The sequence below is a fragment of the Coptis chinensis genome, chromosome 2 (assembly GCF_015680905.1).
Source record: "Coptis chinensis isolate HL-2020 chromosome 2, ASM1568090v1, whole genome shotgun sequence".
NCBI classification, from domain to species: Eukaryota; Viridiplantae; Streptophyta; class Magnoliopsida; order Ranunculales; family Ranunculaceae; genus Coptis; species Coptis chinensis.
The window spans coordinates 88,418,188-88,442,051 of record NC_141457.1 but is presented as its reverse complement, the minus strand read 5'-3'; the positions used below and the strand labels follow the sequence as shown (position 1 = coordinate 88,442,051).

The 23,864-nt window shown below is 37.1% G+C and overlaps 4 protein-coding genes and 1 long non-coding RNA gene across 6 annotated transcripts; 4 read left to right on the top strand and 1 right to left on the bottom strand.

Annotated features, from left to right (window-relative positions):
* The first annotated feature begins 1,408 nt into the window (after positions 1-1,408).
* LOC147518677 (uncharacterized) lies at positions 1,409-2,770 on the top strand. Its single transcript, XM_086593978.1, has one exon. The coding sequence runs from the start codon at positions 1,409-1,411 to the stop codon at positions 2,768-2,770; it is 1,362 nt and encodes a 453-aa protein (XP_086450104.1).
* A 1,781-nt stretch (positions 2,771-4,551) lies between these two features.
* Positions 4,552-5,208, top strand: LOC147518676 (uncharacterized). Its single transcript, XM_086593977.1, has 2 exons — positions 4,552-4,914; positions 4,996-5,208. The coding sequence occupies exons 1-2, from the start codon at positions 4,552-4,554 to the stop codon at positions 5,206-5,208; spliced, it is 576 nt and encodes a 191-aa protein (XP_086450103.1).
* Positions 5,209-12,669: 7,461 nt separating this feature from the next.
* Positions 12,670-14,514, top strand: LOC147518675 (CBL-interacting serine/threonine-protein kinase 12-like). The gene has a single exon (XM_086590457.1). It carries the CDS (start codon positions 12,871-12,873, stop codon positions 14,284-14,286), a length of 1,416 nt encoding a protein of 471 aa, XP_086446583.1. The 5' UTR covers positions 12,670-12,870; the 3' UTR covers positions 14,287-14,514.
* Positions 14,515-16,481: 1,967 nt separating this feature from the next.
* Positions 16,482-17,416, top strand: LOC147518674 (uncharacterized). The gene is made up of 2 exons (XR_015211858.1): positions 16,482-17,086; positions 17,215-17,416. It is a non-coding gene; the product is annotated as an uncharacterized LOC147518674 (long non-coding RNA).
* Positions 17,417-18,650: 1,234 nt separating this feature from the next.
* On the bottom strand, positions 18,651-21,688 carry LOC147518673 (CBL-interacting protein kinase 5-like). 2 transcript variants are annotated; one of them, XM_086590456.1, is made up of 2 exons: positions 20,851-21,688; positions 18,651-20,246 (listed from the first exon to the last, which is right to left on the bottom strand). In XM_086590456.1, exon 2 carries the CDS (start codon positions 20,236-20,238, stop codon positions 18,889-18,891), a length of 1,350 nt encoding a protein of 449 aa, XP_086446582.1. In that variant the 5' UTR covers positions 20,239-20,246; positions 20,851-21,688; the 3' UTR covers positions 18,651-18,888. The 2 variants fall into 2 exon arrangements, with proteins under 2 accessions (XP_086446582.1, XP_086446581.1); XM_086590455.1 differs by lacking the exon at positions 20,851-21,688 and adding an exon at positions 20,671-20,730.
* Between the last annotated feature and the right edge of the window lie 2,176 nt (positions 21,689-23,864).

Here is a 23,864-nt window from a genome sequence, read left to right as displayed (position 1 = left end):
AGAATGATTCTTTGATTGTGTACTATGTGATGTAAGCTAGACATATTCATGCGTTTTTTACGTTCATGCCTTCTTCTTCACAGCCTCCCCAAATGGGCGGACGGGGGCAAAGCGCCCCCTGAATCCACGCGAGGATCCTTCAAACCATGAAAACCATAATTCTGATCCAGCCCAAGATAGGTTGACCCTTCAACCACCACCTGCCTTTCGGGTACTACTTCAACTTCTCACACTTTTCCATTATTTTGTTATGAATTTTACTACCCTTCATACTTGTGCGATGCCCGTTGCTCCTAATTATTAAATTTTATTCCTTCTTCTATATTGCTTAGTATTGACTTAATCTTTTCTGCTTTATCTTTATTAAGCAACCCACCAGACCAAATGTGGATAAGGGCAAGCGCCCAATGCACCCGTCTGAGGCACTTTCAAACCAAAAAAGACGTATTTACATTCCACCTCAAGATAGGTTGAGTCTTCAGCCACCTCGTGCCTTCCAGGTCTTACTTCAGTCACCTCATGACTTACTATCTATACATCATTGCTTTGATGCATTGCAATTAAGACTATTATTTATTTGTTTATTGTTCAGCGCCCAACGGATGACATTCCTCCCTCTCTTCAACCGTCGTCTAGTGCTCAGGTCAGCTTCGAATTGAACTTCCCCTATTATTAATATTGTCGATGTGTTTTATTCTACCATCCAAACGATTATTTCTCCACCAAACTATATTATATATATCGTCTATCGTGTTACTATAGAGCTCTTACTTTTTCTTCTTTTTTTAATTGATTTTATTTTTGAAATTTCAAATTGTTGTCACTACTCCAACACATTTATAGCTATTATTATATAGATTTTTATATTGTTTCCTTTGCTATAGATATTAACAAAAAGAATGATGGCACAACGTGTTAGAAGGGAATGAGAAAAACACCTTAAACAAAACAATAACTCGCACTGTTTGTTCGCACAATCTACCGCACCAGTCTTACCCGATTTCCAGCGGCTGCCCGGGTCCTCACAAAATATCTTTCCTACAAATCTATGTACTCCTCCTCAAGCTGTGAGACGCCCAACTCACCATAGCCCTATTACACCTATTCCTGGATTCGAGTTACTTACTTCCTCTGAATCTCTTCAACGAGTCGTGGGACATCTTAATCCTGTAAGGCTATTTACAGATGTCCTCCCATCGCGTGCTCAGACTGATTCTGCAATGGGTCATCAAAATGCAAGGTATTTAAATAGGCAATTATTTGTTACCTGTATGATCTTTACTTTTCTGATCAACTCTTACATGTATTCTCTACAACATTATGCCCCCGAAGTCTTCAACCTCATCATTACTTCATGGGATACCACATCCAACAACATCAAATGGTGCTTCAACATTGCATCACCAAAATGCAGGGTATACGCATGTTCTTATCGAAAAATTTGTCATTATTTGCATTTTCGTCTACTTTGCTGACACAATCGCTATTATGTAGACAACAACAATATGATGGAAATGATGACATGACAGATAATGAAGATGATGTACTTCCTTCTAATGTTCTTAACCGTCCAATTGAACAAGGACGTCACTCCTTAGGGGAAATGAATGTTCAGTGTCCTTTCTGCCATGCACTTCATTGGAAAGACGAACGGTTGAGTAGATCGTCACTAGCAAATCCTCGGTTTGGGACTTGCTGTTTGCAAGGAAAAATAAAAATGCCTCCATTGCAGACATTGCCTGCTGCCCTTAAAACTTTGTACGAGGGAGATGATCGCAAGTCAAAGTCTTTTCGAAAGTACAGAAGACAATACAATCAGGCGTTTGCATTTACAAGTCTAGGTGCTGATGAACATGTCTTTGTTGGTCGAGGTCCACGACCTTTCACTATACATGGAGAACTACGGCACCGAACAGGAGCTCTTATTCCCGATCCAGGCAGACAGGCAACATACTCTCAACTCTATATTTATGATCCAAGTGCAGCATTGGATATTCGGCAGCTTCGAAATCCTAATCTGGATGTAGATGTTCTTAGGATCCTGCACGAAACTATGCTCCAATATAACCGTTTCTCTGACACTTTCCTCCATGCATATGAGGTTCTTAGATCAGCTTCTGTTGAGAATGATGAAAATCTCAACATCCATGCTTATTTACATTACAGTGCGGCCACTGACAGACGCCGCTACAACTTGCCATCAGCTGATGAAATTGCTGTTATTTTACCCGGAGATGGCAGTGAGCGGGACAGTATGCGAGACATTGTGATTTATCTTAAAGGGGGAAATGAATTTGTTCATATCAGTGAATGTCATCCAAAGATACTTACCTTTGCACTATGTGTTAATGTTTCCTCGTGGAGAGCTTGGGTGGTCACCAGATCGAGTATGCGTTCGGACCCCTCAACTTCAACCACCACTGCTGACCGCCTCACACAGATGGACTTCTATTCTTACCTGCTGTTTCAGCGCCCCAACGAATATTCTTCTATTCTGCGAGGGAAAAAACTATTTCAGGAATTCTTAGTTGATGCATGGGCTGCCACTGAACAGAACAGATTACGGTACTACAGATTTAGGCAAGATGTGCCGTCTTTGAATTATATCAAAATCTCACCGATGTCGGTAGAAATCTTAAATCCGGATGAAGTTGGAAGGCGTAGTTCTACGGCATCATCGTCGGCAGATCAAGGCATATGTTTGAGATTTTCCAGACTCAATGGCTATAACTTCGGTTCAACAACCATCCGGATATATTCCTCACCATGACTGCGAACCCACATTGGGAGGAAGTTATGAAGGCCTTGCGAAGAAAAAGAAAGCTCTCGATCGACGGAAGTGGTAGCCCGTGTGTTTGAACTAAAGCGAAGAGCTTTAATGAGAGAGATCGAGACAAGGGTGTGCTTGGTATTCTTTGTTGCACATGTTTACACAATTGAATTTCAGAAGCGTGGTCTACCACATATGCACGCTCTTATATATCTTCGACATCAAGACAAAATTAGGTGCCCGCTTTCGGGTTGACCACATTGTTTTCTTTGAATTTCCGATCCGGATATTGAACTGAATTGTTTCGCACGTTATCAAATGTATGGTTCATGGGCCATGTGGCTTAAAAAATCCAAGTTGTCCATGTATGGTAAATAGGCGTTGCAAAAGTCAGTATCCCCGTGCTTTCGAAAATGTTACGACCATGGATAAGACTGGATATCCTATCTACCGTCGTCGTGACACTGGCAAGAAATATAATGTTAGAGGGCATGAAGTTGATAATAGGGATGTTGTTCCATACAATCCTTATCTTTCTAAGATGTTCGATTGCCATATTAATGTCGAAGTTTGTGCCGGGATACGTTGTGTCAAATACATTCACAAGTACATATTCAAAGGACATGATAGGACAACAGTGGTGTTCAATGACTTGGATGAGATACAACAATATTTAGATGCACGATATATCGGATTTTTGAAGCGGTTTGGAGGTTGTCGGGTTTTCTTCACCAAGAGAAGCCGGCTGTTGTGAGATTAGCACTTCATCTCCCGGAATGCACCGAGTAGTTTACAATCCTAATGAATCAACGGATGTTATTCTCTTAAGGGCTCAAAGAACAAAAGTCAACTCTAAGCGCATTTTTCGAGCGGTGTGCTTCGGATCCCGATGCACGAGGGCTTACATATCAAGAATTTCCAGAACATTATGTTTGGAGTAAAAGGTGGCATAGATGGACAAAAGGACTCAAGCACCGCTATTGGCGAATGTACTTTGCAAGTCCTAACTCGGTGGCGGTTTTATTTGCGGTTACTTCTAAGCTGTTGTAAAAGGTCCATGATCCTTTGATGATCTAAAGAGAATTGGAAATGGTCCTCCGCTTCATACTTTCAAAGAAGCATGTATTATCGTGGACTTCTTGAAGACGACAAATGAATGGGTGCAATGTTTACAAGAGGTCGCAATCATGCAACGGGTATCAACTTCGACTTTTCGTACTATTCTCGCGGAGTGCAATCCGGTGCAACCTGAAGCCTTATGGAATGAATTTTGCGAAAGCATTTGTGATGACCTCCCATACAAGCTTCAAACCATGTTCTTCATTCCTCATCCAACAGATGCCCAGGTACAAGATTATGGGTTATTTCTTCTTAAATGATATTCTCTACGAAGTTAGGTGGTAAAACTCTTGCTCATTTTCCTACAATGCCGCTCCCAATTAGAAATTGGAGCTTGGTTGTTGGGAACAGACTTATATGGGAGCAAAGGCAATTTCAATTTGACCCACACAATGAAGAGGCACATGCCAATGCCATCCACTTAAATGCTGAGCAACACTTTGCATATAGTGAAGTGACAGATTCAGTAGCTCATAACAGCGGACGACTATTTTTCTTGAATGGGGCAGCCGGCACAGGAAAAACTTTTGTTTACAACACCATTGCTGCTACGTGTCGTACTCAAGGACACATTGCTATTATGGTGGCTTCATCCGGAATAGCTTCTTTACTATTGGCGGTGGTCGGTTGCTCACTCAACCTTTTGCATCCCATTAGATATTATGGATAACTCTGTATGTGGGTTCAGTAAGCGTTCACCACAAGCTGATTTATTCAGACAAGCTAACCTAATCATATGGGATGAGGTCCCGATGCAAAACAAGTTCTGTTTGGAAGCTGTTGATCGCACACTTCGTGATATTCGAAACAATGACAACCCATTCGGGGGAATCACTGTTGTTCTTGGTGGTGACTTCCGCCAATGCCTACCAGTTATACCCAGAGGGTCCCGAGAGCAAATTGTCCGTGCTTCCTTGCGATGCTCTTTTCTTTGGAATCACGTCAATGTTCTCACCCTGGTACAGAACATGCGATTAGAGCGTGACACTTATGAGAATTTACTATTTGCAGAGTTCTTAACAAAGGTACCAACATTCCTGTCCTAATTTATAATATTCCTCTATTAGAATTCTCATAATATTCTATTTCACATTTTATGTCATCAGGTTGGAAACGATCCTGGAGCAGTTATTGAGCTACCCTCAACGATCCATCATTGCACACATATTCAGGACTTGATTTCTGCTACATATCCTAATTTGGATGAAACTTCCACTGTCACCCCTGACTATTTAACTGAACGGACAATTCTTTCTGCGAGGAATGATGATGTCAATGCCATTAATGCAGCAGCTTTACGTATGTTCGGGAGAAACTAGGACTTTTTCGGGTGCCGACAAGTTGGATGAGGCGGATGCAAATAATCCTAGAAATATTAATCAAGATCCAAATGAGTACCTAAACTCACTTGATCCCACGGTGCCGCCACCATTTCGACTCAATCTAAAAAAGGGTTGTCCAATAATGTTGCTGCGCAATATTGCCCCCAGAGATGGGTTATGCAACGGGACTCGCTTGATGGTCTTGCAATGTCAACCACACGTTATCTGGGCCAGAATTCTTACAGGTGAAAAATCAGGTAACCGTGTATTTATTCCAAGGATCTCTTTGTCACCATCCTCTTCAGATTTTCCTTTCAATATGACAAGAAGACAATTTCCTATCCGTTTGGCTTATTCCATGACTATAAATAAATCACAAGGACAATCCGTGAAGTTTGTGGGAATCGATCTTCGAACTGAAGTTTTCAGCCATGGCCAGTTATATGTGGCATTATCCAGGTGCACTTCCGCAGCCCGCATAAGTATTCTTCTACCTCCAAACGCTGAGAAGCTTACTACAAATGTCGTATACCCTGAAGTCTTGCTTTAAGCATTTGTCAGGTCAGTGCATACATAGTTTCTTTTCCTTATTATTAGTTTTATTTTATTTTCATGGTTGTTTACATTTACTTATTCAACAAGTCGATCTATTTGCACTCACTTTATTATTAATTCTTTTTTCCTTCTTATGTATTAAGTTACTTTAGTCACCTCATGGCTTACTATCTGTACAACATTGTTTTGTTACCGTGTATTTATTCCAAGGATCTCTTTGTCACCATCCTCTTCAGATTTTCCTTTCAATATGACAAGAAGACAATTTCCTATCCGTTTGGCTTATTCCATGACTATAAATAAATCACAAGGACAATCCGTGAAGTTTGTGGGAATCGATCTTGGTGAAGTTTTCAGCCATGGCGAGGTTATATGTGGCATTATCCAGTGCACTTCGCGACCCGCATAAGTATTCTTCTACCTCCAAACGAGAAGAAGCTTACTACAAATGTCGTATACCCTGAAGTCTTGCTTTAAGCATTTTGTCGGTCGGTGCATCACGTAGTTTCTTTTCCTTATTATTAGTTTTATTTTATTTTCATGGTTGTTTACATTTACTTATTCAACAAGTCGATCTATTTGCACTCACTTTATTATTAATTCTTTTTTCCTTCTTATGTATTAAGTTACTTTAGTCACCTCATGGCTTACTATCTGTACAACATTGTTTTGTTGCAGTGCAATTACATCTATTATTTATTTATTTTATCTTTCATAATTGTTCGGCGCCCAACGGATAACATTCCTTCGTCTCTTCTACTGTCGTTTGGCGCTCGGGTAAGAATTTAATTGAACTTTCGCTTTTAATATTGTCCAACGTTTTATTCTACCGTTGTCTTGCTTTAAACTTTGTATACCCTTAATTCTTAATTCATTTCAACGCTTGGGATTTACGAGGATGCTGACATTGGGAACTTAGATTAAGATCTTCTTATGGGGTTTATGGAGGACTTATGATGTTCTCTATACTCTTGCTATTTTATGTTTTTGTACTTGACATACTTTTGTGGGTGCTCTTACAATGTTACCCCACGTTTTTTGAACTGTTTTGATGCATGTCCTCATTGAAACCTCACTTTGGTGGAAGTCTTTTAAGTTATATGTTTCTCATATTGTTCTTATTCCATTTGGTTGAATTGGTGGTGTTCTATGTTTAAGTCCCATTTAGATGAATGCTATGTTTAAGTCCTCTTATAAAGGTTGCTTGTTATCTGAGTGAGCAGGAAAGGTTTTTGATGATGTTGAAGTAGCTGAAAAGAATGTCATGTCGACAACATCAGTTGTGACAACTGGGCTGGTTTCTCACAAGTAGGTTTCACTTCACTACATTGACGTTCCTTTTAAAACTTTATGTATTACAATTACTATCACTACTGTTATTATATATTGTTTTATATACATATATATACTTTTGTAATTACTGAACTTCTGCATGGTATTGTTGTAAGGCTTATCTATTAGATAATCCCGTGAGGGTGTACTAGATATCATTATGCAGTATGTATCTGAAGTCTGATGGTGACTCTGCATCAACCATCATATCCCGTGGAACATAGAAGCTCAGGATATACAATCCTAAAGAGTACGAATAATGAATTTGATGTCTGTTTTACAAAAGGAATTTATTGTCAAGTATTTATGCAATACTATGGTTAGTTTGGGTAGTAGCAAGCAATATATACAATTTAGAAGATAAACAACGTGGTGTCTTTTGTGCATGGGTCATTCTAGCCTAAAAGCATGTTTAGTTGGTTGGCTCTGCTTTAGCTGAAATTTATTGTGGGTGGCTACAAACTCTTTCATGAATGCCCAAGTGTCCGCCGCTTTTTGTACGTACCAAGACCTTTGTGGTTGTGTTTCTTTATGTATGACTTGGTCATACAAATCCATTACTTAATCAACTAAAAAATACAATTGAAAGCTACTAGGATATACAGCTTTAAGTTAGCCTCACAAGTATGCATCTCATTATGTTATTCTGTTGTAGGCATGGAGAGAAGCAGCTGAGGCTACACATGAAGGACTTGATGCTGCAGGGCACGCTTTTGGGACTGCTTGGGCTGTTCTTAAGATATGTAAAGCACTCAACCCAATGGCAGCCATGAAACCCACTTCCCTTGTTAAATCTGCTGCCAAAGCTGCTGGTAAACATAAAAAGTAGCCACATTGGAATCCCAGGTCATTTTGTTTTGTTTATTTATTCTTGTTGCAGGAACTAGATAACTATCCTTTGGTTGAGTAATCTGGTTCCTCAATTTCTGTAAAATGCCGAGGTCTTCCTTTGCTGCTGTAGATATTATTGCTTTAGTTATTCCATACTCTGTAACCGGATAATTAATATTATTTATTCTGAAAGGTGTTATATCCATGTTATATGCGTCAATAGTGTGAGTTGTTTATCTGTACCGGGAGGCAAGGGCATAAGTATATTGTTTCGTGCCGAAGGCGTGCTGAGTTATTGCAGCGTGAGTGTGTGCGAGCAAAACAGATATGAACAATAAATGTTCGTACCCAAAACAGATATGAACATTGATTGTTCATACTTTCTTTAGGTATGAACAATCCGTGTTCATACCCAAAAAAAACATGAACCAAAACAAATATGAACATTGATTGTTGATTATATGAACAATAAATGTTCCCAAAAAGACATGAACATTGATTGTTCATACCCAAAACATATATGAACAATAAATGTTCATGCCCAAAAAACATATATAAACATTGATTGTTCATTTTTCGGGATAGCGACGCGCCGCGTCGAGGTCTCGTGGGCTGTAGGCACGGGCATACCCTTTTGTATACAAGTCCATTTAACTTCTTTAACCATCCCTGATACGTTTCACTTGAACATGATGTGCACTTCATTTTAGTCTTTCTAATTCCATTGTCTTTTCTCCTTCAAGTTCTTGTAATCTTTAAGTCTGTTTAAAAGCACAGTCCAAAGCCGTCTTTTCCTACACACTTTACTCGCTAATAAGCCCATAAGGAATATTTGTCGTTGGAAAGCATAGGGTACCGTCTGACCATTTCTTCATATATTTTATCACATATATAGCTTCTCAATCAACTATATAGTTGTTCTTCATCAGCTGCTTATTAAAACAGATATGAACAATAACTGTTCATACTCCAAATTATGAATATTAGCTATGAACTATGTTGCACGGACGCGGACGCGGACGCGGACGCAGACACTGACGCGGTGACTCGGTTATATCTAAAAAAAATAGGACGCGGAAATTAATTAATATTTATAATTTTATTTTATATAAATTAAACATTAAAAACTTAATTAAATGTATCAACATTCATAAATTCAAAACTATTAAAGATAAATAGCCACAAAATTAAGTTTAATATTTCCTAATCAAACTTTAAAAACATGTTATAAGTCTTAACAAAACAAAAAAAATGAAAAAATTGAGTTTTTTAATATTATTTTGATTTATTTTTTATTTTTTTAGGTCAAAATCCCCGTCTTGACCATATTGACCGCGTCCTAACTGTGTCTTAACCCGCGTCCTGACCATGGACGCCCGTCGGACGTGGTCAACATATATCAGAACGTTATGATGAGAAAACAGTATAATAGGCCGGTTTCGAAATGACATTTAAATGGGATTCTAAATATCAATTGGGCTTGGGTCAACCCACCAAATAAAACCCAACTTCTCCAAACATTTACGAACACACAAGATAAGGTACTTACTCGTTTCTTCTTCACACTCAACTCTTTTTTCACTCTCGAAATGGCAATGGCAGGCGCCAATTTCTCATTCTCCTTGTTCAAATGCAAAGAAACTACGCCCTCTCATTCTTCTTCTTTGTTCACTTTCAACTTGCCCACTTGTAAAAAAACCTTCACTTCAACTCCCAACAGAACTGTTTTTTCCAAGAGAAAAGATTTCCTCAGGAGAAACTCTTCTTCCATTGGTAAAACTAAAGATGAGATAAGAAAGGAAAAAAATATGAGGCCATTGTTTTTCTTTTTTGTTTTGAGTAGTGGGCTTATTTTGTTCTATTTTTGTGAGCTAGATTGAAGATGTTCCTCAAAAGAGATTGAAAGATGATAAGCAACAGAGTTACGTGATAAGCAATAGGTATGAACATTGATTGTTCATACCTACCCACCTACCCCCGAACATCGGCTATGAACATTGATTGTAGCTATGAAACATGAACCCAAAATAGATATGAACAATAATTGTGCATATCCCAAATTATGAACATTAGCTATGAACAATAGGTATGAACAAAAGAGATATGAACAATAAATGTTCACACCCAAAACAGATATGAATATTGATTGTTCATACCTTTCTTTAGGTATGAACAATCCGGTGTTCATCATAAAAAAACATGAATCCAAAATAAATATGAACATTGATTGTTCATACCCAAAACATATATGAACAATAAATGTTCATACCCAAAACATATATGAACATTGATTGTTCATTTTTCGAAATAGCGCCGCAGGCGCGTCGATGTCTCGTGGGCCGTACGAGTTAACCGGATTTGGCCTTGATCAAGTGCTTAAACGATTTATTATGTGACCCAACCCAGTTTGGTGACCGGATCACCAGTTCACCGGGTCAAACTGCCGGACCGGGCCGGGTCTAATAACACTATAAGACTTAGCATCTGCTATGTCATAACTTCTAAGAAACATTTGTAGCCGTCACACTTTTTTTTATTAGATAGATAGATCGATCTCAAAAGTTAAGTGAAAAGTCATATATCATCTTACACGTGTTGTTTCTTTGGGACTATATGTCTATATCATCTTCACATCTTGGCGCAATGCCGAGCACGGAACACCTCAGCATGGATCATGCTACCATGCACTCGTGTGGGACACTCACCTAGCGTGTGGGACACACTCCTATGAAAACCAAAGAAATTTTCCAACACAAGTCACCAAGAAAAGCTTGGCACGTGGTTGTCATATGAGTGGTACAGAGTTTGATTGCAAATCGCTGCCTGCCATTGGTTGTCAATCTAGATTTTAACGGCTCAGAATTTTCTTAAAATGACCAAAACAATCCGAACACGCTGTCTAAATTGATTATTAATCATTGTTTTCATCACCGTTTAGGAGTTCACTCTTTCTGTCACATGTCATTTTTAAAACTCGGCCAATTTCTTTCCAAATTGTTTGAGTTGGCCAACTTGACCAGGTGAGCTAATGACTATAAAGTATAAACTCGAGAAAAGGACATGCCTTGAATGTTACGAGCGGTGCACACAAAATTTATGTTCCTTCTCACCACATACATGAATACATGATACATTGATACGGTCAAAATATGTGGTCACGTACGTGTGGTTCAAGGATCAAAATTGTCAATGTTGTCTTTATCTCTATATATACGGCCTAATATTTTCAGCATGTAAAAATAGTATATGAGCTGTTGGTGTATGTGGTGCAAAATAGTATGACCATATAGGTTTTGTAGAATCCTTAGACTCTATTCACTTGGGCAGCAATCATAAGAAATATTTGGCTGTGTTTGATAGGAGTTGTGGCAAATGTAAATACATGGCAAATAACACTATTTACACATTTACTACTATTTACTACGGTTTGATATGATTTTTGACTTGTGGCAAATGTTTTTGAGTTTTGCCACCACTAGTGATTTGCCATGATTTTGATGGAAGAATTTATTTAGGAGGGAACTATGTAAATTTTGCCACAACAAATTACACACAAATTATCATGTAATCAAACAATAATAAATCTAGATTTGTCACAAACTATTTGCAATTGCCACTTTGATTACCATGATAAATTTGCCATTAACAAATGGTGACAAAATTTATCTTTACCATAGCTCTTATCAAACACAGCCCTTATATTGGTAATTGGTTTTATCCTCGTTTTGTACGGATTTGCCGAAACTTTGCATCTTAGATAGAATGAAACTGCCTAAAATTTGCACAAGCGGGTTTGGAAGAGCCGTGTCTAGTCAAAGTTGCTCGAAACATATGTGTTTGTGAAAGTTGGGTAATCTCTCCATATGTAACAACCAAAAGATTTGAACACATTTGTCTTAATTTTCAGTACCGTATCAACAATCTGTATATACACGCATATTTTTTTTTGGGTAAAAGAACAACACATAATTGATGTATGCAAGTTCCTTAATTCTCCTTAAATAAGTATCACTAGTAGAAGTCAGTCTGACACAAAACATTCAACAATCGCATGAAACTCTTTTATTTTTCCGATAAAACATACGATAATCACTGAGTTGCGTAGTTTAGGAATTCAAAATTGCCGGAATTCCCAAGCAAAATCCGAGATTTGCAGTTTTCGACCATATATTGTTTTTTCGGTTAACGTTTTGAATTTTCAATTTTTTTGATATTATGTTCGAAATCATAAACTATGGTGAGTTGTGAGATGATCTCAAATAATCACATATTTCCAAAATCACAATTTCAAAACATCACAGTTTCAGATTACTCCGAGTTGAAATTGTTAACTGGAGGGCCAAAATCTACCCTTTTTTTTTTGCTACCTTGCCTATATCATTTACTTGGGAAGTCTTTTGGCCATCAAATTTCCAGTTTTAGCTAAGGCCTCATAACTTGTTTTTTCTTAGGGAGGTTGGAAATTTAAAAACAACATAATTTTAAGTATGGGGAGCTCCTTAACATGAAAAACCATCATCGTCAATTCATAATCTAGTTCTCATTGGGGTTGAATTATGATTAAATTGGTTGGTGATTTTGTAAGTTTGTATAACGTCTTGGGTTTAAATTTGAATTTGATCCAATTTATTTGGCGTATGGTTAAGTTTGGTCAACCCCGAGTGGATCCATCAAATATGACTCAACCATGGGAGTGGGCACCGACTAAATTAACTTAAGAAACAAAATAATAATCACATTGCCCGTGATCACACTCACTCACAAGCCGTTAATTAATCCCCTCTCAATTGTCGTTCAACTCTTTAACATAAAGCAATTGTCTTCATCTTTATTTCTACTTCTTCTTCACTGAAAAAAAAACACAAACTCCTCAAAAACTTCTCAAAAAACGCACTTTTAATACCAAACTCTCATTGCAACAAAAGTAATTAACCTTACCCAATGGCGGAAACCGCCACCACAACTACAAAGAAAGAAACACAATCACTACTACTTGGTCGATACGAGATCGGTAAACTACTTGGCACTGGAACTTTTGCTAAAGTTTACCATGCAAGGAACATTCAAACTGGCGAAAGCGTAGCAATCAAAGTTCTAGACAAAGAAAAGATCCTTAAAGGTGGTCTTATAGGCCATATCAAGCGAGAAATATCAATCTTACGTCGCGTTCGACATCCAAACATAGTTCAACTATTCGAAGTCATGGCGACAAAGGCCAAGATCTATTTTGTTATGGAGTATGTTAAAGGAGGTGAGTTGTTTAACAAAGTAGCTAAAGGTAGATTAAAAGAAGAAGTAGCAAGAAAATATTTTCAACAAATGATATCGGCAGTTGCATTTTGTCATGCTAGAGGTGTCTTTCATAGAGATCTAAAGCCAGAAAACTTACTGTTAGATGAAAATGGAGATCTGAAAGTTTCAGATTTTGGTTTGAGTGCTGTTGCTGAACAAATTAAACAAGATGGGTTGTTTCATACTTTTTGTGGAACTCCAGCTTATGTTGCCCCTGAAGTTCTTGGACGAAAAGGGTATGACGCTGCAAAGGTGGATATATGGTCTTGTGGTGTGATTTTATTTGTTTTAATGGCTGGTTACCTTCCTTTTCACGATCAGAATATTATGGTTATGTATAAGAAGATTTACAAAGGCGAGTTTCGATGTCCTAGATGGTTTTCTCCTGATCTAACTCGCCTTTTAAAGCGTATTCTTGATATAAATCCAGTGACTAGAATCACAATTCCAGAAGTCATGGAAAGTAAATGGTTCAAGAAAGAATTTAAACACGTAAAATTCTATATTGAAAATGATCGGTTTTATAATGTCGACGAAGATGACGATGTTGAATCAGAGAAGTCTTATTCAGAATCAGAATGTGAACCAGAGACACATAGAAAAGGTCTTGGATTGCCAAGGCCGGCGAGTTTGAATGCATTTGATATCATTTCATTTTCGCGAGGTTTTGATCTGTCCGGTCTATTTGAAGAAACTGGTGAAGAATCGAGATTTATATCTGGTGCACCGGTTCCGAAAATTATTTCAAAGTTGGAAGAGATTGCTAAAGTTGTTAGCTTTGCAGTAAGGAAAAAGGATTGTAAAGTTAGCTTAGAAGGGTCTAAAGAAGGTGCAAAAGGGCCATTAGCGATTGCGGCGGAGATATTCGAGCTAACGCCGTCGTTGAGAGTGGTGGAAGTGAGGAAAAAAGGAGGGGACAGAGGAGAGTATGAGGATTTCTGTAATAGAGAATTGAAGCCTGGATTGAAGAACCTTCATGATGATGAACTTTTGGCCTTAAATGCTCCCTTGCACGACCTTGTTCGTCTTGATTCTGCTTCACATCTTCCTTCAGATAGTGAATAGACAGTAAATTAAGAAGGGTGTGATAATTCATTCTCATGTTCTGTTTTCATTTTCCTTATTTTGGATGTAAAATGCTTAAAGCTCTTTCTGGGAGGAAAACTAGTTTAGATTATTAGAAGCAGCAATATAAAGTTCCAATTCTCATTCTAAATGTTAATCTTCTACGAGATGTATGTATTTATGAGTTTGTACTTAGCAAGAATGAATGAAAACTCAAGTTCTGTTCAATGTCCATGGAGCTGATCAAAATGTGATTGCTGGCTTCTATGTTTTTTCTTTTAAAGTTAACAATTGTAATTTGGGAAAAACATTTCATTTGATTTCTTTCTCCAATAGAAACATCATATATCATTAGTTCATTACTCTACAATCCTTCCACGAATAACACAAGGCAATTATGGGTTTCTTATCTTTTTCTTTTTGGTTAGAATGGACTTCTGCTTCTTGAATGGAAGGCATTTCGTTTCTGGTTTGGCGATAAGCAACACGAGCCATTTATTGACTCTTGACAATGATGCTTGATTATTGAGGAAGTGATCATCAGCGTTATTTGTTAGGCAAGTCATTAATTTCCATCCATTTGGGCCTTCCACCAAGAATGAAACAAATTTAATTAGTTGTCCAATTAGGAACTTGAAGATTCGTATTTTGCCTGCTTCCATTTCCAGCAACTCAGCAAGTGTGCTCCATAGGTAATGCTTTTGGTGGATATGCTGTCCGGATTGTTCAAGAGAAGGCTAGCTGGGCTCCCCAAGTTTTGGAGGTTTGGTTTTTGTACAGGTGCAAAAATTCATTTTTAGTTCTTTCGTTTGTTTTCTTGTCACCACCACTCACAAGCAAGGCCCAAAATATCGATATCGATCAATATATCGGTGTACCAAAAAATCGATATATATCGGATATTTAGGATATATCCATTTTTTTGGTAACCAGTCCAAACTATTTAAAATATCGGAAATATCGGATATATCGAAAACATAATATCGGAAATATCGGATATATATCGGAAATATATTGGAAATATCGGATTTATATTTTAAAATGGTCAAAAAGTCAACCGATATATATCGATTATATCGGAAATATCGATTATATCGGCGATATAAAGTTTCATATCGGAAATTCCGATATATATCGGGAAAAAAAGGATTCTATATTCGGTGGATATATATCGGAAATATCGATGTCGGTGTACCAAAATACCGATATATATCGGCGATATATCGGATATATCGGCGATATTTTGGTCCATGCTCACAAGTATAAAACGTTATGTGTTTTGGTTTTTTTGATGAAGTTAACAATTGCAAGTTTACCAAAAAATAATAAAGTGAAAAAATTGCAATGGTAGAGACTTTGTAGGTGGGTCTGCAGTCTGCATAATTTTGGAAATATGGACATATCTTAAAAAAGAAAAATTGCATTCCATAAATTTAACGAAACGGCTTCTTATTATAATATGGAGTATGGACTATGGTTCGTTCTTGACAAAGAAATGGACAGGAAGAGAGGAGAGGAAGAGGGGGTTGGATGGGTACTATAGGAACAATATAAAAGTAGTATGATGCGTACGAATCATCAAGGAAATAATATAGATTCAGTCTATGTTCTGTCTCCAAATAAATGGTTTTATAGCCTTGTACTAGGGTATTAAGACAAGGAAAGAACAAGAAGGGAAAATGTTATAACCTCAACTACCGGCACCGGAGTCAATAAAAATAGGTTTTCATCATTGTCACAGCTCACAAGGGTCAAATGGGTCTTGGTCATTTCTTGAATGAGACCAAATATGTCTTTCTGTAAGGTATCTAGTGGATTTTCTTCTTTAGCCATGACAGGAGCCAGGGATAAGGTATTAACATATTATACTTTGCCGTAATCTATAATAAATTAGAGAAAGAGATTTGAGAGAATATTTACTTGATTGATTTCTAGGTCTCATCTAATGGTTTATATAGAAATTACAAATTCCTAAATAAAAACAAAATAACAAAGATATGTACAATCGGTGCGAGTACAACTTAACTATTTACTGAAATACGATGGGCGGGCGCACTCTAATTGTGCTCGAATAGAAAGCGTGTGCGCTCTGCACTATGACATGCACGAAACTACTTCTAATAATCTAGCACGCTTGTTACGTCTTACATGATTATGATTACAGTCATATTAGTTTTGCATTTGCAATACGAATGTTTAAAACTTTGATTACAATTTTTGTTACATCTCAAAGACATCATATCACTTTAATTCGCCTAAACTTTCCCGCAATAAAATCACAATAACAGACTCTTAATTATAATATTCATTCCACAGACTAAGTGGTAAAATTAATTATAATATTCATTCCAGTCTTCCACATTGCCAAAGTCTTGTTAGACATTCTTGAGAAATGGACAGATAAGTCTTCCACATTGCCAAAGTCTTGTTATACATTCTTGAGAAATGGACAGATACTCCTTTTCCATGGAAGCAACCCAATCAACCTCTCCTATCAAACATTCAAACTTAAGAAATTTGGTACTAAACGTCTAAACTCAAATCCGTTATGGCCAATGTAAAATTACGTTCTAGTTCTTTACAAGACTGCCAGCTCACCTCTCATTTTGGGCCTTTTAAAGTAGGCTCTACAATCAGGCCTATAAAAACGCGGGCCATAAGCCCAGCCCACAATAGTCCTTAAGTTTGCTCAAACCCAAACATTCAGTCAGCAGCTCTTTCCATTCAGAAGAAGAGATGCCGGGAGAAGAGACAGCTGGACCCGTACTACTTCGCTTACTTGCTTTTGTTGGTGCTGGAGGTACTTCCTTTTTTTTTTTTTTTTTTTTTTTGGTCTTATCTTCTATCATTAATTAATATATCTTAGTACCTTTTTTTTTTGTCTTTAAATAAACCATAATTCATTTTTTCTTTTAATTTTCTAAACAGTAATTTGCACTAGTGCAATAAACTTATGGCGTGATCTCGAACGCAAGGCAGCTCAACGCGAAAAATCAGAAATACCCGAGGACAAACTCGGGAGTTTGGTAAAGAAAGCTGTTGAGTAGTCTTGGTTGAGGGCTTTATGTTTATATTTGTGTTAAAATCTTATTATCAGTTTCTTAAGACTTTGGTTTTGTTCTTTTGAGTATTTGGTTTGTTTATCCTGTTTGTATGACTATGTGACCTAATTCTATTAAGCTGGCGGTATTAATTCTCTTTAGTCTAAAGAAGAAATTGACCGTCTGAAACTCAATACAAACAATATCTCACCCATAGACATGACCTCCCTTTGCTCAATTCCCACACCCCTCCCCGCTCTGACTATTGTTCCGTGCCTGGACTTTGCATTGTTGCTACCTAAGACAATGTACCAAGTTGTGTACCCTGATTATTACAATTTCATACTCTGCTGCCTCTGGAAGTCTATTGCTTGCTGTTTATGTTGTCCCTTTCAGTTCTTTCTGCCAATATGACCTAACTTGTAAGGCCTCATGAAGGATATTACTTTTTTGTGGAATTAGATTTGACCCTCGCTACTTCAAGGTTACATGTTCTCGTTTTAATATTTTTTTTTAGCCAGTCTGAATTTGTGACACCTTGATGATCGCAATTTTGTATCAGTTTCAAGATCTGGTTTAGGAAGTGGACACGTATTATGCCAAATGGACCCTTGGATATTAGTGGTGGGATCCTAGGTTCTGGTAGCCATTAGGAACCTTAGTTGTAGTTCTAGATTGGGTTTATCTTACAATACAAACTACAACTTTTCCTTTTGTTGCTGTCATATGGCTGAGCCGAGTTTCTCTGTATTTTTTGTCTTTTGCAAATTAGATAACTTCTTACTTTGAACATTTGGGTCAGTAATCACAGTGAGAGGCTATAGAAAAAACTTGTGCTTATGTTATCTGCTGTGGTTATCACATATCTACGGATGTGCCATTGTCTTATTAGTTGTGATGCCTTTTAAGTTTCTGTCCACTGATCGATTTAGACATAAAGGACCCTGCTTGCTATCTGCAACTCTTTCTTATCATTTTCTGGCAATGTACATAGGTTTTCATGTTGCAAGCTGTTTGCATGTTTCATAAGGTCTTTTCAGTCACCAGGGTAATGTATGGCATATAGAAGTGACTCCTGGTATACTATTATGGTCAACTAGGAGTATATAGTTACTTAGTAATATCTATTCCACCCAAAGTATCTCTGAACAAGCCTACACTGTCATACGGTGTGTAACCACCACATAAAATTTTGTATGCAGTTTGAACATAAGATAGTAAAGTTCAGGGAATGGCTGTTGTCTATGATCTGTATGTAAGTTACAGATGATGTAGTACATCATAATTCCTGAATTCAGTTTACTCATAGCTTGAACACACACAGGTTGAAATTTTCTTTACTTAACATTTTAGATATACCGAACTCTTACTGTACATTTAGTAGGAGGAGAGCTTGACCACAGATTACAAAAAAAGAGATAGAAAAAAAAAAAATTGGGAAAAGAAACAATGGGAAAACATCAGCAGAAGATGCCATGCATCAAGTTAACATGGAGAAGAGCACCCCCAACAGTAAAATTAAGAGTTTATGGATAAAAAACAGGGAGAGACAGAGAGAAAGCTAAAGAGGTTGTGGTTGCTGCTGCTGTTCACCTTGCCAAGACCATACTATATCTTTCAAAGAAGGTCTCAAATCGCGGTCGCAGAATTGGTGATATTCCAAGGTATCACCTGCCGCTTTTTTCACTTCCACCATGTGAAATGCAGGGGTAACTTCAAAGATTTCTGCCTCTATGGCAAGCTGCCCCTTTCTTCCTAATTTGCTACATTGCATGTGCACCAGCCCATCTTTTTTCTTCACATTAAAGCGTTCGGTCGCAGCAATTTTCTCCAACTTCGATACAATTGCAGATGCTGGCTGAGTTGTTGTAAATCTAGCCTCTGCTTTATGGTTGTTTTCTTTCTCGAACAGACCAGAGAGATCAAATCCTTGTGACAGAGATATGATATCAAAAGCATTTAAGCAAACAGGTCTCATTGAGCTCTCAGCTTCCAGTCTTAGTTCCGAAATGTCGTCAGAGGTAGAAACCAAGGCATCTTGTCTATCTCCGAGATTAACCACTTTTTCTTGTGGTTCTATTCCGACTATATCGACTGGCTTGTATCCCTTCTTAAACCATGTGTTATCCATGAGCTTTGCAACGGTGATTCGTGTACATGGACTGGGATCAAGGATCCTTGAGAGTAGCTTTCGAACCTCGGGTGGGATCCATTGTGGGCACTTGTAATCTGCCCTGCTTATTTTCCTGTACATCTCCATTAGATTTGAATCATGAAATGGAAGGTATCCTGCCAGTAGAACAAAGAGAATAACCCCACAAGACCATATATCTGCCTTTGCTCCATCATAACCTTTCTTGCTAATTACCTCAGGAGCAACATAGGCTGGTGTCCCACAAGTTGTGTGTAGGAGACCATCGTGTCTACATGAATCACACAAAGCACTTAGGCCAAAGTCTGAAACCTTGAGGTTCCCATTCTCATCGAGGAGGAGATTCTCTGGCTTGAGATCACGGTGGTAGACTCCTCGGCTGTGGCAGAAATCCACGGATCCAATCAATTGTTGGAAATACTTGCGAGCAACATCTTCCTTAAGCTTTCCCTTTGCGACCTTGTTGAAAAGTTCTCCACCCTTGACGTACTCCATGGCAAAATAGATTTTGGTCTTGCTGGCCATGACCTCGAAAAGCTCAACAACATTCGGGTGGCGTACAAGACGCATCACAGATATTTCTCGTTTGATCTGTTCGATCAATCCTATCCTGAGAACCTTCTCTTTGTCAATCATTTTAATTGCGACACTTTGGCCTGTTTTTATGTTCCTTCCGCGATAGACTTTGGCAAAGGTTCCCTGGCCAAGCAGACGCCCGAGTTCGTACCTTTCCAGTATGATAGTCCCTTTCTTCTCCATGGATCCTCCTTAATGAATCAAAATGAAACGAATAAAAATGGCTAATATTTAGAAAGTGCACTTTCTGACATTATTCAGGTTCATTTGATCTGAAACAGAAATCATGGATAGAAAAAGGAGCAGAGAGAAGGGAATCGGGTAACCCCTGCCACGAGGCAGGTTCATTTCCCTTAACTATAAGCAGTTCTTTCAATTCATAAAGTATTCAATTGATCCAGCTAAGAAAACGAATTCTTCTATTGGATATATCACTTAGTTAAAAATAGTTAAAGTTGGGTTGGCTTCCTTGTATGAGAATGGAACGTTATTTGTGGTGCTATTTGTGGTAAATACTCAACAGACTATCCAAGTACATATCAATTTTTTGCGCTTCTCGTTTTGACCCCATGATGTGCAATGTTGAACAAACTGCTACAAGTAAGCGCTACTAACCTTTTCTGTGATGCTCTAGATATCCAAATCTTGTGGGCTTTAGGAAGATGTGCAATGTTGAACAAACTGCTACAAGTAAGCGCTACTAACCTTTTCTGTGATGCTCTAGATATCCAAAGCTTGTGGGCTTTAGGAAGATGTGCAATGTTGAACAAACTGCTACAAGTAAGCGCTACTAACCTTTTCTGTGATGCTCTAGATATCCAAATCTTGTGGGCTTTAGGAAGCTGCGGTAGAGAAAGAAACATTAGTTGTCCAAATGCTTCTTTTATAGAGGAAAATATTATGTGATGTTGTCCTGCAGGTGAGTGAGTTCCATGGAGTTATTCCCAAGTCTTTATATATATATTACTAGATTTTTGAACCCGTTCAACGAACGGGGATTGTTTTTATAAATTTTATTATTATGTATCAAAAATATTATTTCCAAAGTATATTGAAACTCATACGGTAAATTCATTTAGGTATATCTATATGAGCCGGAAACTCAAGGAAGGTGGGTTCAGGCAATGCGTTCGCCTTTTGTATATTTTGCAAAATTGAGTATCATGATTGATAATAACTACGTCTCAGTCATCACTACAATACGTAATAACTCATTTATTTTACAACACCATCACAACGTTTCATATAATCACTACAATACCTAATAACTCATTTATTTTACAACACCGTCACAACATTTCATACACCCATAGTAAGAGTATAAAAGTATATGTAGACAAAGTTGGCCGGGCCTGTTATGCTACAAATAAAATGATTTATGTATCAGCATAAAAAACATAAAACACTAATTTTTTTAAAATCTCTTCCAAAATCTTTATTTCAGACTAACCTGGTTGCATGTATCTATGCCTAATTGAATTAGGTCAGATATGATTACCCTGTCTTTACTAAGTAGTTCAGAAATTGTAGTAGGTTCACCCTCTTTGTCTACCTCAAACTGTACTTTAAAGTTACTGGTGTCAAAGCTGCGTCAAAACAGTTGGTTTGCATAAATATTACTAAAAGAAGTCAAAGAAAAGTAGCTTATTCACTATTCGAGCTATTGGTATATGAATATACATGCCATGTTAAAAGCAATTAGCTTCATAAGCAATGACTCAAAGCTTCTAAACCTTAATTTCTCCTTTCAAACTCAAACTATATATGCATGATGATGAGAAAAAATCAGTACGGTAATATAGTATGCATTCGCAAATCTTAAGCTAGCAACCCAATGTATTTATAGTATTTTACCGCTTTTTCATCTCATTTGATTGAGGTATATCCAAATTCAAGTATATTTGAGTTGCAGATGTGACTGTTGTTTTAAAAAGCCCTGCGAACACATATATGAAAAAATAATAACATTATAGAACATTCTCAACCCTAAATTTATGAGTCCCTCATATTGGTTCTTTATACAAAATTAGAAATCAACCCTAAATTTATGAAATCATATTGGTTCTTCATATGAGTCCAAGTACATAATACTTGTATTTAAGTAAAATCTAATGAAAGATTGTTAAAAAAAAAAAATTAATTTCATCTTGACTGGTTCGTTCTAAGCTTTTAAAATCCATGCCTTCGGATCAATGTAACTCTTCAGGAGAACTCGTTAACAACATCAAGTCATCAACGACATCCATCCCTTTGACCTGTATTCCAAAAATAATCTAAATATATAAACATGACGGGAAAAAAAAATTAAAAAAAAAAGCAATGATGAAAATAATCGGGTAACCAAAATAATTATATTTGCAAACAAAAAACATATATCAAATCAGTAAAACAATCATTCAACGCTATTATATAAGATACCAAATTTTTTTGCTAAGAACATGGCAAAGATAAAAACATTAAGGTATCATGTACTATTAGATGTAATATTGCTTACCAAATAAAGAAAAAACTAAGGTAGCTCAATTGGGGGCAACTAATGGGATTCCTCCGAGCTCATTTGGTTACATGGCTGCAATTGTATATGAAATTGGTTCCTTCAAGACTCTTTACTCATATTCCCAATCAATTAAAGTGTAAGCAATACTATTCACCTCAACGATGTTATTTCCAAATGTCATCTTTTGTCCTTTAACATTTTACTTCATAGCTTATCCATTCTACAACTTACCACGTCCTTCAAATGTATTCTTAAGTCCATCATATGATCTAGTATTATCATATCCAAGAGATATAAGACATCTAACAAAATCTTCAAACTCTATATATTCATTGTTTCTACTTGCAAATAGTATAGATCCTCTTATCCTTGCAGTTTGCACCATCCATATTTCCTAAAGGAAACTTTAAAACAAAAGAATGGCAAAATGAACTCACATATGGAAATGTAAGCAAAAGAGAGCCTCATTAGCACTTTCTTTCACAATTCCATGGGTATCTTTTATGCATAGACTAACCAAAAGTCCTCTTTGTTTGGGCAAAAATGGTCAGGTCTATTATCCTAGTTTGTGATTGTAGCTATATTGAGTATTGATTTCCGCTCTTTAGTAATATAAAAACTGGTATGCACCTCCATTTGGTACAAAAATTATTGTTAGAAACTAATACATGAAAATAATAAGTTGCAAAATAAAAATCATCTTAGCAGCCTAATAGAAATATTAATTGCACATTAGTGGATATAAAGATAGCTTGTTAAATAGGGATGAGACATGGGGGTTTTTTTTTTAATGTATGAAAACATAACTATCCTTAATATCTTTGTTTTAGTCGACAATTGTGTATTCTTAAATTCAAGTTCAGGCGTCCACTCCAGGTGTAAGGTGTCCACCTTAGATAATAACTCATACCAGAAGCAATATCTTGCTTCAATAATGTGTCGTGTCTAGTGCTTAATCGAACTTACAAATGTAAAACTATCATAGGATCGGAAAAGTCGATCAAGTTGGCTGAACAACCGGTTGTATTGTGGAGGAGTTGGCTTGTACTAATTTATGTAGTCTTTGGCTTACTGAAATAAACAAAAAAGGGATTAATTATGCATAGGACCTTGGTGGATTTGAACCACCATCTCTTGAGATGTATTTACACACTCAAGTGCTCTTCCATTGAACTAAAGATCCACTTTAAGACACTCAGAAACATAATATGCAAGATAACAAACTTAAAACAGGCACCACCCCACTTTTAATTCATGACAACAAACCAAAACAATAAAAATTGAACAATTTTCTCTTATCATTCAACCATTT